This window comes from Gadus morhua, chromosome 1 (genome assembly GCF_902167405.1).
Source record: "Gadus morhua chromosome 1, gadMor3.0, whole genome shotgun sequence".
NCBI lineage: Eukaryota > Metazoa > Chordata > Actinopteri > Gadiformes > Gadidae > Gadus > Gadus morhua.
Window position 1 is genome coordinate 1806256 of NC_044048.1, and position 14640 is coordinate 1820895.

At 42.4% G+C, this 14640-nt stretch overlaps 1 protein-coding gene across 2 annotated transcripts in view; it reads left to right on the top strand.

The window, feature by feature from the left end:
• Positions 1-14640, top strand: part of helz2a (helicase with zinc finger 2a) — a 57626-nt gene that overhangs the window by 32577 nt on the left and 10409 nt on the right. For both annotated transcript variants that reach the window (XM_030339756.1, XM_030339842.1), the window contains exons 5-15: positions 2243-2763; positions 3234-3839; positions 4266-5061; positions 5669-5744; positions 5909-9317; positions 9454-9539; positions 9651-9788; positions 9871-10026; positions 10207-10351; positions 11904-12035; positions 12115-12307. In XM_030339756.1, the coding sequence (XP_030195616.1) occupies positions 2243-2763; positions 3234-3839; positions 4266-5061; positions 5669-5744; positions 5909-9317; positions 9454-9539; positions 9651-9788; positions 9871-10026; positions 10207-10351; positions 11904-12035; positions 12115-12307 (6258 nt within the window). The remainder of the gene's footprint in view (positions 1-2242; positions 2764-3233; positions 3840-4265; positions 5062-5668; positions 5745-5908; positions 9318-9453; positions 9540-9650; positions 9789-9870; positions 10027-10206; positions 10352-11903; positions 12036-12114; positions 12308-14640) is intronic.

The window sequence follows — 14640 nt, forward strand, 5'->3', positions numbered from 1 at the left end:
TTATAACTCATCCTGGTGCGTGATGGAATACAACAGAAGCTGATGTATGACGTCACAGCCTCTGTGTACTCGTCCAGACAGTTGGTGGCAGACCTGAACACATCCCAGTCTGTGCAGTCCAAACATGCCTGAAGCTTCTCCACCGCTTCACTGGTCCACTGCTTGGATGTCCTCACAACAGGTTTACAGAGCTTGAGTTTCTGCCTGTATGTGGGGATCAGGTGGACCATGACGTGATCAGAGAGGCCCAGTGCAGCGCGGGGGCAGCGTGATATGCGCGCTTATTGGGGTGTAGCAGTGATCCAGAATATGCTCCTCTCTGGTCAGGCATTTAATAAACTGATTATATTTGGGGAGTTTGTGGCTGAGGTTGCCTTTGTTAAAGTTCCCAAGAACAATAACTAAGGAGTCCGGGTTTGTCTGCTCCACACTCAGGATCTGGTCGGCTAACAGGCACTGTGCCTCCTGCACGTTTACCTGCGGTGGGATGTAAACACTGACCAGAATGAATGAAGCAAACTCACGGGGGGAGTAGAAGGGTTTGCAGTTTATGACAAAAGTTTCAGGAGATGAGGAGAACAGTGCTGCAGAATCACTGTAACGTCATTGCGCCAGCCACTGTTAGTGAAGAAACAGATACCTCCACCCTTTGATTTGCTGGAAAGTTGTGCATCTCGGTCCACTCTCAGCAGATGGAAGCCTGCCAGAGTCCGGTATCGATCCACACAGCCACGTCTCCGTGAAACACAAAACAGAAGATGAAGAAAAGTCTCTGTTTTTCCCCATCAGTAGCTGCAGTTCATCCATTTTATTACACAGTGAGCCCACGTTGGAAAGAAATAATCCGGGTAACGGCGTACGATGTCCGCGCTGACGGAGACGCACTAGCGCTCCAGCTCGTTTCCCTCTCCTCCTGCGCTTCACTGCGCTGACAAGAATGTCCAATAATCCAATGTAAGGGAGCAGAAAAGTTGGGAATAAATCCTCTGGAGTTGTTCCTCTAATGTCCAAAAGCTCTTGACTAGTGTAAGAGCACCGGGTGTTAAGAGCCGTCCGAGGCGCCATGGTTACCGTAACCTTTAACCGTTAAGCAAGCGCTGCGGAGAAGAATGACCAATAATCCAATGTAAGGGAGCATAAAAGTTGGAAATAAATCCTCTGGAATTGTTCCTCTAATGTCCAAAGCTCATTGACTGGTGTAAGAGCACCAGGTGTTGCATAAAACTGAATTAACAAACAAAACAATACAAAACAATCCGCACCGAAACACCGAGGCTGCCGTCCGTGGCGCCATGGTTAACGTAAAAAAAAAGAGAAGAAAAAAAAAGAAAAGATATATATGATATGCGGTAACTGTGGTTCTATTTAATGATATACGCAATAGATTATAAACATTGTTTCTTATCAGTATTGTATGCATTATCGTTATCGACTTGTGTTCCTAATATGCATGTGTCCCCCGTTAATATACATTGCCATGGACTGTATTATGCGTTACGTGTTTAGTTTGCGTGTGTTTATACAGATGGACGCACACACGCGCACCCGCATTCATTCATGCTTTTAATCACACAAAACTGTTTTCTCACAATCAAATACTCAAAAAAGAGACTTGTTTTCGAAAGCTGGGATATAGCCTACTTTGCTCGAGTTTATTATTGTTATTATTATTATTATTACTTTAACGCATGGCATAGCCTACTACAGTGTTCATTCATGCAGCCCCTATGGAAAAATAAAATTCCACAATCCAGCTCATCGTCATATTATTTTATTATGCTTTTTGTTTCGATGTTTCAGCTGTATATAGCCTACTGGTGTGTAAGCTTATGTTACAGTTCCGACCTGCCATGGTACGTCAAAATAGCAACACCAACTGCGCTATCCGCTAGTGCACTTAGATCAGGTATTTATTGGTCAGTGGCGCAATTGCTTTTTCGGTATAATAAACGGAATCAGTAAAATAGCACCATGTATCATTTGCGCCAGAACACGCCTCTGCTTTTCACCGACACGACGCTCAGGGCGCAAATATAGTGGCGCGAGTTTGCCGCGGGGTAAAATCTGCTTTTGCGCCAGATGCAAACTAGCAACGATACATGCGTCGGGCGTAGAAAGTAAATTGCGCTGGATGCAAGATGGGCCCATGGTGTCTAAAGGTACCCATGGGAACATTTTCTTATCACCTTATTCAAGGATTTTTAAATATGCCTATTCCCATCTTCTCTTTCTGTTAACACAGAGGCGACTTCAGCACGTGGCACTTCTGAAGAACCAACCAGGAGCGTCTTTTTCCCTAAGTGCGATCACTTCTGAAAGCGTTTGCTCCTATTCCTTGGGGAAGAGGTTCCAGAACACAGATTCGCAAACCTACAACATCACAGTGTTCTTTACGTCGGCTGTTCCAGGTCTCTATGAACAGTGGCTTGTGTTGGACTTTGATATGAGGCCTGTGCTCCTGCGAATTCTGAAGGTGACGGTAGGGGCGGGTTCTCAGGCTTTCACAGAGGAACCCATTGCGGGCTGCGGGGTATCTCTACAGCCTCTTGAACGTTGGCATCCAGAAAACAAGGTGATAATTCCATGTGTGGAACGGACGGAGGATCAAGATGAACTACTTAAGAAGTACAAGCCTCCCCAGACAGTTTTTGGCCGTCTGCCTGTGTGTGACAGCCAGACACCGTGGAATGCTGACAACTACAGGGAGAAAATGCACAACTTCCTGTACAGAGAGGAACAGGCAGAGAACGAGCTTGTTTCAAGGTAAATTCATTTCTAGTTTACCCTCAAATTTCTCGGCCTCATCTCGGCGACCTCTTAGCTTCGAGAACAGAGTGGCATCACTTAGAGATGACTCACTATGTTCTCAAAGTACAGAGGTTAAGAAAATGTGGAACTGCTCCGCTTGACTATTTTATGATAAAAGAGATTACTTTTGCAGTCTACACACCTTTTTAATGTTTTCACAATACAGGCCAGTCCAGGACACCTAACACAATACAGACCAGTACAGGACAGCTTACACAATACAGGCCCGTACACGACACCTTACACAGTACAGACCAGTATTGGACACCTTATACAATACAATACAGGCCAGTACAGGACACCTTACACAACAACTGGACCTTTAAGAACTTGCAGTGTTCTCGTATGAAAGGAAATTGCCTGGCTTAACTTTGACGTTTAACATTGCAAGGGAAAATAATAACCATGTTTAATTTTTATTGTAGAATTGGAATTCGTGGAGAGATGACTACATCCGAAAGTTTTCCAACAAAAGAATTGTTCGGCACTGTCTTGGCTCCTTTTAATCTCACTCCAGACACTCCAGAGGGATGTGTACTCAAACGAAGCATTCAGACTGGTCTCATAGCACCATCATTTCCAAAGGATCACGGCTCCAAGGTCTACGAAGCCATCGTACTGAAGGACACTGCCAATAACAAAATCAATTTAAAACTTTCCAAAAGATGCTGCTCAGACCTTCAACTCAAAACTGGTGAAACACACCAAATGGAGTTGCAGTTTCAGTTAGATCGTTTTTCCTTCTGCGTGATGCACAAGGCAATAGACCGGCTTCCAGATACCAACATGGTCTTGCCAGACCTTGATAACTGTGAAGTGCCTTTGAACAGTCCTCGATGCCATCACTTGAATGTCAAACAGCAGGCTGCAGTTGACTTCATTATAGGCAAGTCAGATCCCAAAAGAGGTGTGGCACCACTACTCATTTATGGACCATTTGGGACTGGAAAAACCTTCACCCTTGCAACAGCAGTCAGAGAAATTGCCCAGGATCCTCAAAACAAAGTGTTGATCTGCACCCACACCAACAGGTACCTTGTTGAACCACAAGCAAAAACTCATTCTGAAGCAAGATAATGGATTGCACGTTAATGCAAATTGACTGTTTATCTAGTTAAGTTATTATCTAATTATCTAATAGTCTTTCAAACTAAATGGCCTTATTGGTCGACCATACTGCAATTAGGAGATTACTGGAAATATCCCATATTTATTAAATGTCGTAGAAAAAGTATCAATAACATGAGGAAAAACCCACTTCCTATAGAATTGTCAGCAAAGGCCTGAGGGAAGCTCGGGAGGATGTACCGTTTGATGCATTGACTTTATGGGGACATACTGTGTATGACTGCATACATAAAAATGTGTTGTTTTACATTTCAATTGTCTCTTTATGTAGACATATTTAGAAGGATGTTCAGCTTACTTCCAATTGCTATTTTTTCATTTTCTTTTAGCTCTGCAGACCTGTATGTCAAAGATCACTTCCATTCCTTCATCATCAACGGAGACCGTAATATAAAGCCAATAAGAATAAAGACAAATCGACATTCATCTCTAAAGAACACTGACGAAATCACATTGAAATATTGCCTGCTCTCTGAGGGTAGAACCCACTTTCTGTCCCCTACAAAGAAGGAACTCGATTCTCACAAAGTAGTTATCACAACAACAACAATGGCGAAACGTTTTCATGACCTCAAGCTGCAAGAGGGATACTTCACCCACATTTTAATCGATGAGGCATCCCAGATGCTGGAGTGTGAAGCGCTGATCCCCCTTGGGCTAGCTGGGCCCAGCACCAGAGTTGTGTTAGCTGGAGATCATATGCAGATGGGACCAAAGCTCTTCTCTGTGGACGATCACCAACGATCGGATTACACCCTTCTCAACAGATTGTTCCATTATTATCAGCGCCATAGCAGTGAAGTTGCCCAGAAGAGTAGAATCCTGTTCAACGAAAACTACCGCTCGACCAAAGAAATAGTAGAGTTTGTATCCACTCACTTCTACGTTGGCAGGGGGGAAGTCATAAAGTGTGGCAAAACAGTTCCAGCTGGGCCGAATGACAACTCCATCAAGTTCCATCATGTACAGGGAGACTGCCAGCTGAACCTGCATTCAATGTCATGGTCTAATAATGCAGAGGTTAACAAGGTTGTTGAAGTCCTGGAAGACATTTTACAAGGATGGCCCCATACCTGGGGGGCCAGGGATCCAAGCTCCATCTGTGTTCTATCAGAGGGGTGGCAGGTAAATGTGTGCTTTCATTCATTAGGCCAGTGCTGCAAGCAGCGCTCAACTATTGTTATTCTTAGGCTTTATTCTTTCATTCCGTCTTTCTTTCTTTCTTATTCTCTACAAATTTTTGGACCTTACTCCTTCCACATTATTTTACCTAAAGATTCCATTCCACTTTTAGAATGTTCATATTAGCTTGGAATCGTTCATATCATTTTCTTCTATTTTTAAATGGTGTGCATGTTACCATTATTTACTCCATTTAGACTTTTGAACTCTGTTCAAATCTTTATTTGATTAAACCATTCAAAATTCCTTTACATCTTAAACTATGTTGCTTTAATCAAACTTAATTTGCACTACAGAAATACCGCATGTCTTGAAATGCATTTTCTAGTTTACATAAAATGTTATATTTTTGATCAGATATGAGCTTGCAAGGAGAGTGCTGGAGCATATGTTCCGACACAACCACCCCAAGGCCACTAGTGTGGCAAGAGGGAAAAAATGATGATAATGAAAGATAAAATAAATGATACGTTTATTATTTCCTCATGCCTGTGAAAAACATTTCTATACTTCTTGTAAAATCGTAAATAATACATTCTTGTTCTTTTAGGTTAAGATAATCAGGACAGCACTTTGGAGAAAAAAACTTGAAAAGGTTCTTGTTGAGAATTTCGCAAATGTCCAAGGTAGTGTCTTTGAAGCAGCCTTGATTTGCTTCTTTTGGATGTTAGTCTACATATATATTTACCTATGGATAAGTGAATGTATCATTTCCTTTGCATTTGTATTTCGAATCAAATTGATTAGAAATACAATTAATTCCTCTATACTTGCCTTTGTGTTTCAACAGGTAAAGAATTCAGGGCAGTCATAATAACCTCTGTGCAAACACGTGAGAGCCTGAAGACAGCTCACTTGCCTGGCATGGAGCTGTTCAATGATGCCCGCGTCTTAAACACAGCCATGACCAGGGCTCAGTCCCTGGTGGTGGTCGTAGGAGATGCTACTGCCCTCAGTTACTTTGGAAAATCCTCAAGAATATGGAAATGTTACATAGATCACTGCATCCGCAAGAACAGTCTTGAACCAAAACATTTCACCAAAGATTTCTTTGAAAAAGATATTGAAGAAATGGCAAGGTTTCGAAGGCCTGAGCCCCCTGAGAGCTTTGATGACACGGATATGATCCTTCAACAGCTAAAGGACGAATATGACCAGTGTGAAACAGACTCAGATCAAGACAATTTGGATGATGGGCCAAATGATGGTGTGAAATATTCACACAATGAAACAATGGGTAAGACTAACCATTTGCAGTTATGTAAAAGCCAACCAGCTATTTACAAGCATGGACAGTTGGTCATGGGGTCAAGTAACTCCGGATATATCATACAATTTGACAATCCAACCCAACACATACACCTCAAAGGAAGGAAGAACTTGGGCCATGCGTTCAATGGAGATGAAGTTGTCGTTAGATTATCCTCTGATGACACTGAACAGCACAGGGTGGTAGACATTATCAACGGTGCAGATTCAAAAAGAGTATTTGTGTGTACAATTGAGGATCCAGAACAATACAAAGAAAAATCTAAATTCCTCAGAAAGATCATGGTGCCCATTGTTAGAAATAGCCCCAAAATCTGTACATTGATCCTGAGGAAATATTGGAAGTGGCTTACAGTATGGAAGCACACTGATGGTGGTTGGAAAATTGACGAATATCGCGAAATTGATGAACATCTCATACAAAATCACGTTTTCATGGTGCAGGTGATATGCTGGAAAGATGGTCTAACATTTCCTTTGGGTAGAGTGATCAAAATTCTTCCAATTGACCAACCAAGGTCTTTGGAGGTTGGACTAAGGATTTTGAACGAGGAATTCAAAGTGACCACATTTGATTCTCATAGCAGCCTGGATAAAGTGGGGAGGTCAACTGCATGTAAGGATAGAGTGAATCTTTGTGGAATAATTACCTTCACTGTCGATCCACTAAATGCCAGCGCCTTGGACGATGCCATCAGCATCAGAGATGAGGGGGAACAGTATGAGTTGGGAGTTCATATCGCAGATGTGGCAAGTTTTGTGTCACCTGGTTCCATTTTAGATGAAGAGGCAAGACAAAGGGTTGCCACATATCACAGGTTGCAAAAAGAACAACGTCCCATGTTCCCTGAAGACCTGATCAAGGAATTAAGTCTTCTATTTGACGAAAAGCCAAGTCAACGAGATGTCATCTCATTGATTGTGAAAGTCAACAAGGAAACAAATGAGATAGTTGGAAAACCAACCTTTCAGCTATCTGTGATCCAGACAAATGTAAGTCTTTCCTATGAAGCTACTGAGGATATCATATGTGGAAGAAATCAACGTATATATCAAGATGTAGAAGTAAGAAGTATCAGAATGGCTTATCATTTTGCAAAAGCTCAAAGAAAGATCAGACTTCGGGACTGGGCTTATGCTGCAAATGATAAAAATCGTCAACCAGGGAAGAGAAAAGCCCATTTGATGATTGAGGAGCTAAATGTCTTGTTCAATTTTGAGGCATCTAAGATTTTGACCAGCACAGACGGTACTAAAGACCTCACACCATTGCGGTGTCAAGCTCCACCTAAGCCTGAGCAGCTGGAACAATTCAAGAAAAGACACAGAGAGCTTGTGCCCCTATCTTTCCATGTAAGGAACAAAGTTGGACACAATCAAAATGTTGCAGAAGCCCAATATTTGGCTGATGGCAAGAGCTTTCATGTGCTAACAAAGGTATGGAATGACATCCAGGCAGCGACCAGAGAAGGAAGTGACATAGACAAAATAGTTGACCTGATTGCTGCGGATGACATACACCCTCAGCTAATACCAGTACTGAAAGATTTTAAAGAGTGCCTAGGGAAAGCATATGTCATTCGCTCCAAATCTTCTTCCAAAGCAGAGGTTGGGCACTACAGTCTGAATCTAAAGTCTTACACACAGGCCTCCTCACCAATTCGAAGGTACAATGACATTGTGTTGCAACGGCTTTTGCACACACTCATTTGTGGGACTCCAGTTGATTATTCTCCCAGAGAAATTAACATGTTGTGTGAAGAGTTTCAACAGAGAACAAAGACTGTAAATGACTACGAAAAAAAGGCTGAAATGATTAACCTTGCAATGAACGTAAAGAAACATAATGTCTCAAAGCTAGCAATTATTGTGCGAACAGACAAAGAAAGTGAATGTTTCAAGGTTTCATTTCCTTTTGACAAGGACGTCTTCCCAGAAAGTCTACCAATCATGTATACAGACTTACAACTGGATGACCAACCGGTTTATGACAAAGGAAGTAAGTGCATGACCCTTAAATGGAAAAAACGAGTCTACACATTTGCCAATGTAAAAATCAGAAAAGACATGAAAAGGCTGACAAATAGTGGCTGCTGCACAGAGATACCAGCTTCAACATGGAAAGCCATTGTTGAGGCAGTTGAAAACGAAAGCTGGACGGAAATGAAGACTCTCATATTGGGAGCAGAAACAAAGAAACTGGAAGATACCTGGAAACGAAACCCCAGTAAGAAGTCTGACCTCACTGCTAGCCCATGCACATCCGATGAACAACATTACATTGACCTTGAGGTCCAACTGAAACCAGGTGACATCCTTCAGCTCCAAATTACATCAGAGGTAGCAAGAGGTTACCTGACACCAACGGTTCAATTGATGTCCCTCAACGACAATTTGGAGATTTGCATCGACCATGCACACAGCCCCATTACTGCTTTCTCCAAACTTGCAATATCTCGTACCAAGGGAAAATACTTGAACCCTGCTGTCTACATTTCAGTATGGGAGCCATTGTGCGATATGGAGTCTGCTGAGACAGCAGTGTGTGAAGGGGACAGTATCATTATTGAGGACTTGGTGGTGAACTTCCATCGAGAGCATGGATCCACTCAATGGAAAGGAAGCTTCAATCTCCCGCTCATACAAATTAAGGAATGGGCCATTGGATGCGATCTTGACGAGTGCTTGTTGTGCATACGGAGAAGTGGTTTGAAGCCAGCTTCTAAGCTAGACCATTCCAAAGACGTGGACCCAAGCACTTTCACATGGGTTGCTCATGGAGTCACAGTGAAAAAAGGGATGAATACTAAAAAGACAAGAAGAGTGGATTTCAATGTTAATCACTTGCCCATGGACTTTGTTCCAGACTGTGTCTTTCAAAAAGACACCTGTTTCACAGTGGAATTAATCCCTAAGCTGTTGCCCGACATGTAAGTAATTTAAATTTAATTTTGCTAGGGTAAACTAATTCAGATCATCTTGTATTTGATGTTACTGTCATGCGATATGCATATTTTTTGTGTATTGTATTACAAAGTAAATCAAATCTACCAAATTATTTCTTAGACGTAAAACAAATGCAGTCAGACACATTGCGTCTGCATCTGACCTTGTTCAGAGTATAGCACTTGGGAGGAGCCTTCCAAGAGAGGGTAAGCCAGTTATTTCATTTGATTTATACAATTTCTGCATGAAAGGTGTTTTCCTAAACTCATTCTTAAATGTTTATATATATTGATTGATGGACAATGTTGGTGGTGTAGCCTTCCAGAACACTGTGCAGCAGTTTGAGGTCAGGAGACTAGAGCCACCAATAGGACTACCAAAACTGAATGAGACTCAATATCAGGCTGTTGAGAAAGCTCTCGATAAGAATTTCACGGTTATACAGGGGCCCCCTGGTAAGAGAAATAAATATATTTTTTAAATTCTCATTGCCTGATATAATAAAGCAATACAATAATGTCCGAACCCCTTTTGCAGGCACTGGAAAGACAGTGGTGGGTGTGTACATTGTGTTCTGGTTCCACAATCTAAACACCAGAACCAACAGAAGAAACACTGACCATGCCGAGCAGGGAAAGAAAGATGTTATTCTCTACTGTGGTCCTTCCAACAAGTCTGTTGACGTTGTCGCTGGCAAGTAAAATAATCACTCTTCACTTGGCAAAATTCTGAACTGAGACAAAATGATTGTTCCTATAAAGTACATAATGCAGATGCACAAGTCTCTACTCAAGTATTAATTTAGATTTTGTAAGCTGTTTATTTTAAGATTATTTTTGGTTTCCTTTTATTTCTCCACTGTTTGCCTTACAGAGTACTTGTTGAAATTTGGAGACAAGTTAAGGCCGCTGAGAGTTTACAGTCAACAAGTTGAGATGCTGGACTACCCTTACCCTGGCAGCAGTCTTCAGTTATCTCACGCTGCTCTTCGCCAAGAGCGCTCCATACCACAACTCCGGTATAACAATCCAAATCAGGGTGGTAATACTGCCTCATAAGCAATGTTATAACTTAAGTGCCGGTGTAGCTCAAATTTGGGGTGACGCTATGCAATAGGACAGTGCCGTGAAGGGTTGCGGGGCGGCGTGCGTCTAGCCGCCGCTGGTGTGGGATTTACTTTTGACGCATGCCTTTCGCCACTGTAGGGTTTTCAGATGTACTCTCCCTCAGCTGCTGATATCAAAATCCAACCGCTGTCCAGGCAGCAATCCACAAATTCACAAACACTGATTGTGAAAAATACTTTTCTTGCCGCACATGGCCGTTCACTTGCATGGGCACTTCACAACTTCCGGCGGTGAATTATATTTGATAAATCACCATTGCCCAGTATAATTGACCGCTGTCAAGGTAAACAAACAGATTTTTTGCTGTTTGCCATTTTAATCTAGATTAATTTTGGAATTAATCTAGATTAAACAAATTAATGTATGCCCACCACTAATATATATATATATATATATATATATATATATATATATCCCAAAAGTGTTCTCTCATTGAAGTCGCCGAGCAATGTGTGTCCATCGGGTTACACTCTTTCACCCCGAATCTCATTTCCAGACCCTCAACTCATGCTGCTATCCATTTGGATGGTAGGCTGGTACGAACGACCAGCTTCAGCGAGAACGTGACGTATTTCCCTTGCTCCAGCCTTCCAGTTTGCTATTTGTGTCCGACGAGTTTGAGAAGAAAACTATTTTGGAAAAAAGAATTTTAATTTCAACAAGTGCTGTCGTGTTTCTGTCGAGCCACGAGGGGTAGTAGCGGGCTAGTCATCATTAGCAACATAGCCTCTTTAGCAAACCAGCTTGAAAACACAACTTTACATTGAATTTCACGCAAAGCAAGACCATAAATTGGTGACCGGATTAAAGCAGCAATGAAAGCAAGTGTGTAAGAGGATTTAAAATCGACATTACAACCCCCAACGTGGTACAAATACAAAGAAAATAAAAAAAAAGCTCTACTTTGAAAGCGACGAGATACTACGACCGAAAGGGGGCGTGCCTCAGTGAAATGCCGCAAGAAAGCTGGGAGATTTGCGACTTTACCACTTCGTACATCCAAATGGATAGCAGCATCAGTCTCACAACTCTGAGTCTCTTGCCCACACAGCTGTTGCTACTTACCTGTGATGAGCACCTCAACACTGCCCCCTCTGTGTGACGTCAGTACTGACCCTAACCCTAAGCACACGCTACCCTACCTTAACCCTTAAAACTGTTCCAGGTCGTAGCTGTACACGTGAATATTGAAAGACCCTAGAATGGCTGGAAAGGTTATCAGAGGAATTTAACGGAAACAATGCTTGAAAGAGGCGTTTTTTACATGTTAGGTACAAACTATTATAGGTTGCACATGCTTGTTAATGTGTAACTACACTGTAACAAGGATGCTGCCATCTAAAGTGTAAATAACGTAAATTATATAACTATAATTATGTATATAATTGAATGAATAAGTTAGTACAAATCTGCATGATTAATCTAGTGTGGTTTGATCTACAGGAGCATCACCCTGCATCACCTCATGCGAGAGGACCACAACCCCTTTTCAGCAAAAATAAAAGAGTTTGACCAAAGAATAAAACGTGCCCTTCAGAAAGAGGCAGAAGAACTGACCGATGCTGAGGTGGATGAGTAAGTAGGACTCCATCGTGCGATAGATGACCTAAAGTTTGTATTTAAGTTTTACTTTATGGTTCCTGCTTTCTTTTAGTTACAAAGACCATCTCAAAAAGGCTCGGGAACATGAGTTTAAACGACATGACATCATAATTTGCACTTGCACAGCCTCCTCCTCGCGGGGTCTGACAAAAGCAGTCAGCGCCCGCCAGATCGTCATCGATGAATGTGCAATGGCCACCGAACCACAGGCCCTCATTCCGTTGGTTTGCAACAAACCAGAAAAGGTTTGTGCCTTTCTTTGATGTTGTGTACAAGGTTAAAATTTAGCGTTTTATATTCATGATACTTCTTGCTTTCTATCCAAAGTGCCACTGGCTCGAATTGACAGGCCAATTCGAGCAAATTCTGTCCACATACTATTAATTAGACCCATAAAAATACACATGATGACCACTTAAAGTCTGAAGCCCATGTGAACAACAAGGAACAACTCCCTGTTACCAGAACATGCCTCCTCAAAACGCCTTAGTCTGTCCTCCCCTTAGAAAAAAAAACTTTCTAGTGAGGCATTGCGAACAGGGTGGAGCTTTGCGGGAAAATGGGAGCAGCCTCCGACAAACTCACCTGCCCTGTGTGTTTTACAAACAGATAACTTATCTTCAGAAGGTCATGCTAAATATCGTCATTGCTGAGCTGTCCGCATGTATGCTATTCAAAAATGACAAGATATCGTGGTGAAATATCGCGACACTTGCAGCAGCTGTCTGCCTCTCCGTCTAGCACATTATCGTTCCATGGTTCCAATGCTGTGCAATGTTGTGCGCATCATCAAAAATGAAGTGTTTACTCACAAAAGTATCTTTGATGATACAATTATTTAAAAGAAAAACATTTTGGTGGTCCTTTCCTCTAACATGTCCTCTCTCTACAGCCTGGTCCTATCCTCTTACATGTAGTCTCTCTTCAGCCTGGTCATATTCTCTAACAAAAAGTATTCTACATTTAGGGTATTAAGCAGAAGCTTTAATCCAAGGCGATTTAGAATAAGTACATTTGACAGGTGAATGAAAAAATATACATGACTGTCAAAATCATGTATATTTTACAGTAAGGATTGTCATAAAACCAAATACCAAGCACTAACAATTGTGTTAACCCATTCCCTGTAAACAACAAAGATAGCTAGGGTAAGATGCTAAACAATGCTAACTAGTATTTTTTAAGTGCAAGGACGTACAACATACAATAAGTGCGTACATTAAAAGCCAGGACGTACAACATACATTAAGTATGTAAGAGGGGCAGTGGGGGATAAGGGGGTTGGCTATGCAGAGTCTAAGTGAACTCTGAACAAGTGAGTGGTGGACGATGAGGTGTGCTGCAGAGTTGTCGAGGCAGGCGATGACGAGCGCTTGTAGCAGGAGCTGGGGTGCTTCCCCCGTGAGGAAGGGCCGGATAACTGATGGTCCAGTACCTCGCAGAATGTCCTCGTCAGTGACCAGTAAGTCCACGTGAAGGCAATCTTTCTCTGGCACAAGCTCACACTGAATATACAGACCTACTTTATGGCCATTCCACCAACCATTGCTATTTGACCTATGGGTGTCATTCTGATATTGAGGCAAATCATGATCACTGTCCTTTAGCGTCCATTTTTTTGCGAGTCTCAAGGTCTATTTGCCATGGCGGCGCGCACAGACGCAGCGGCTCACAGCTCTCCCTACTTGTGCCTTTTTTGTGTTTTTTTTTGTGTGTTGTACGTTTGTTAACTTTTTCTACTGAACGCTACAGTCGTCTGGACTTACTGAATATCGGTTTATAAAGCAAACCTTTACAAAGCTACAAAAGATACATTTATCTTTTCGGTTTTCCGGTAAATCGGTTGCAAATTGGTTGCCATGGTGGTGCACACAGCGTTTACTTTCTCTGCTAAACACTACAGTCGTCTGGACTTACTGGATATCGGTTTCCAACTGAAGATGTCCATCTCCAGTGACTTTCATCGCACTCACAACATTCCTGACGAGACTGCGTGGATTGTTATCGGGTCTGGCAAGCGACGCAGACGGCGACGTGAGAGAAAACAAAGACGGGGCTGCAGGGCTTGGCTACTGGCTAGGCTAAGGAAACAGCCTCTCAAACCTCCGCTGCCGAGCCTCTACCTTACAAATGCCTGATCCCTGGTAAACAAAATGGACGATTTGGAAATAGAGCTGGCTGGAAATCGCTATGTCCGCGAATGCTGCGTGCTCATCATCCCAGAGACATGGCTACATACACAAATCCCTGATACCACGGTGCAACTAGCAGGACGCACGCTACACAGATGGGATAGGAACAGTGACTCCGGAAAGAACAGAGGAGGAGGGATCTGCATCTACGGGAATGAAGGTTGGTGTAACAACAGCACTATTCTGGACAAACACTGTTCTCCTGACCTGGAGTTCATGACTGTCAGATGCAGACCCTTCTTTCTACTTAGTGAACTAGCTGCTCTTGTCGTCACTGCAGTCTACATACCAACGTACGCTAATGTAAACACGGCTCTCTCTCTGCTGCATAATGCCATCAATAACCACCAGCGTGCCCACCCCAATTGCGCCCACATTATTGCAGG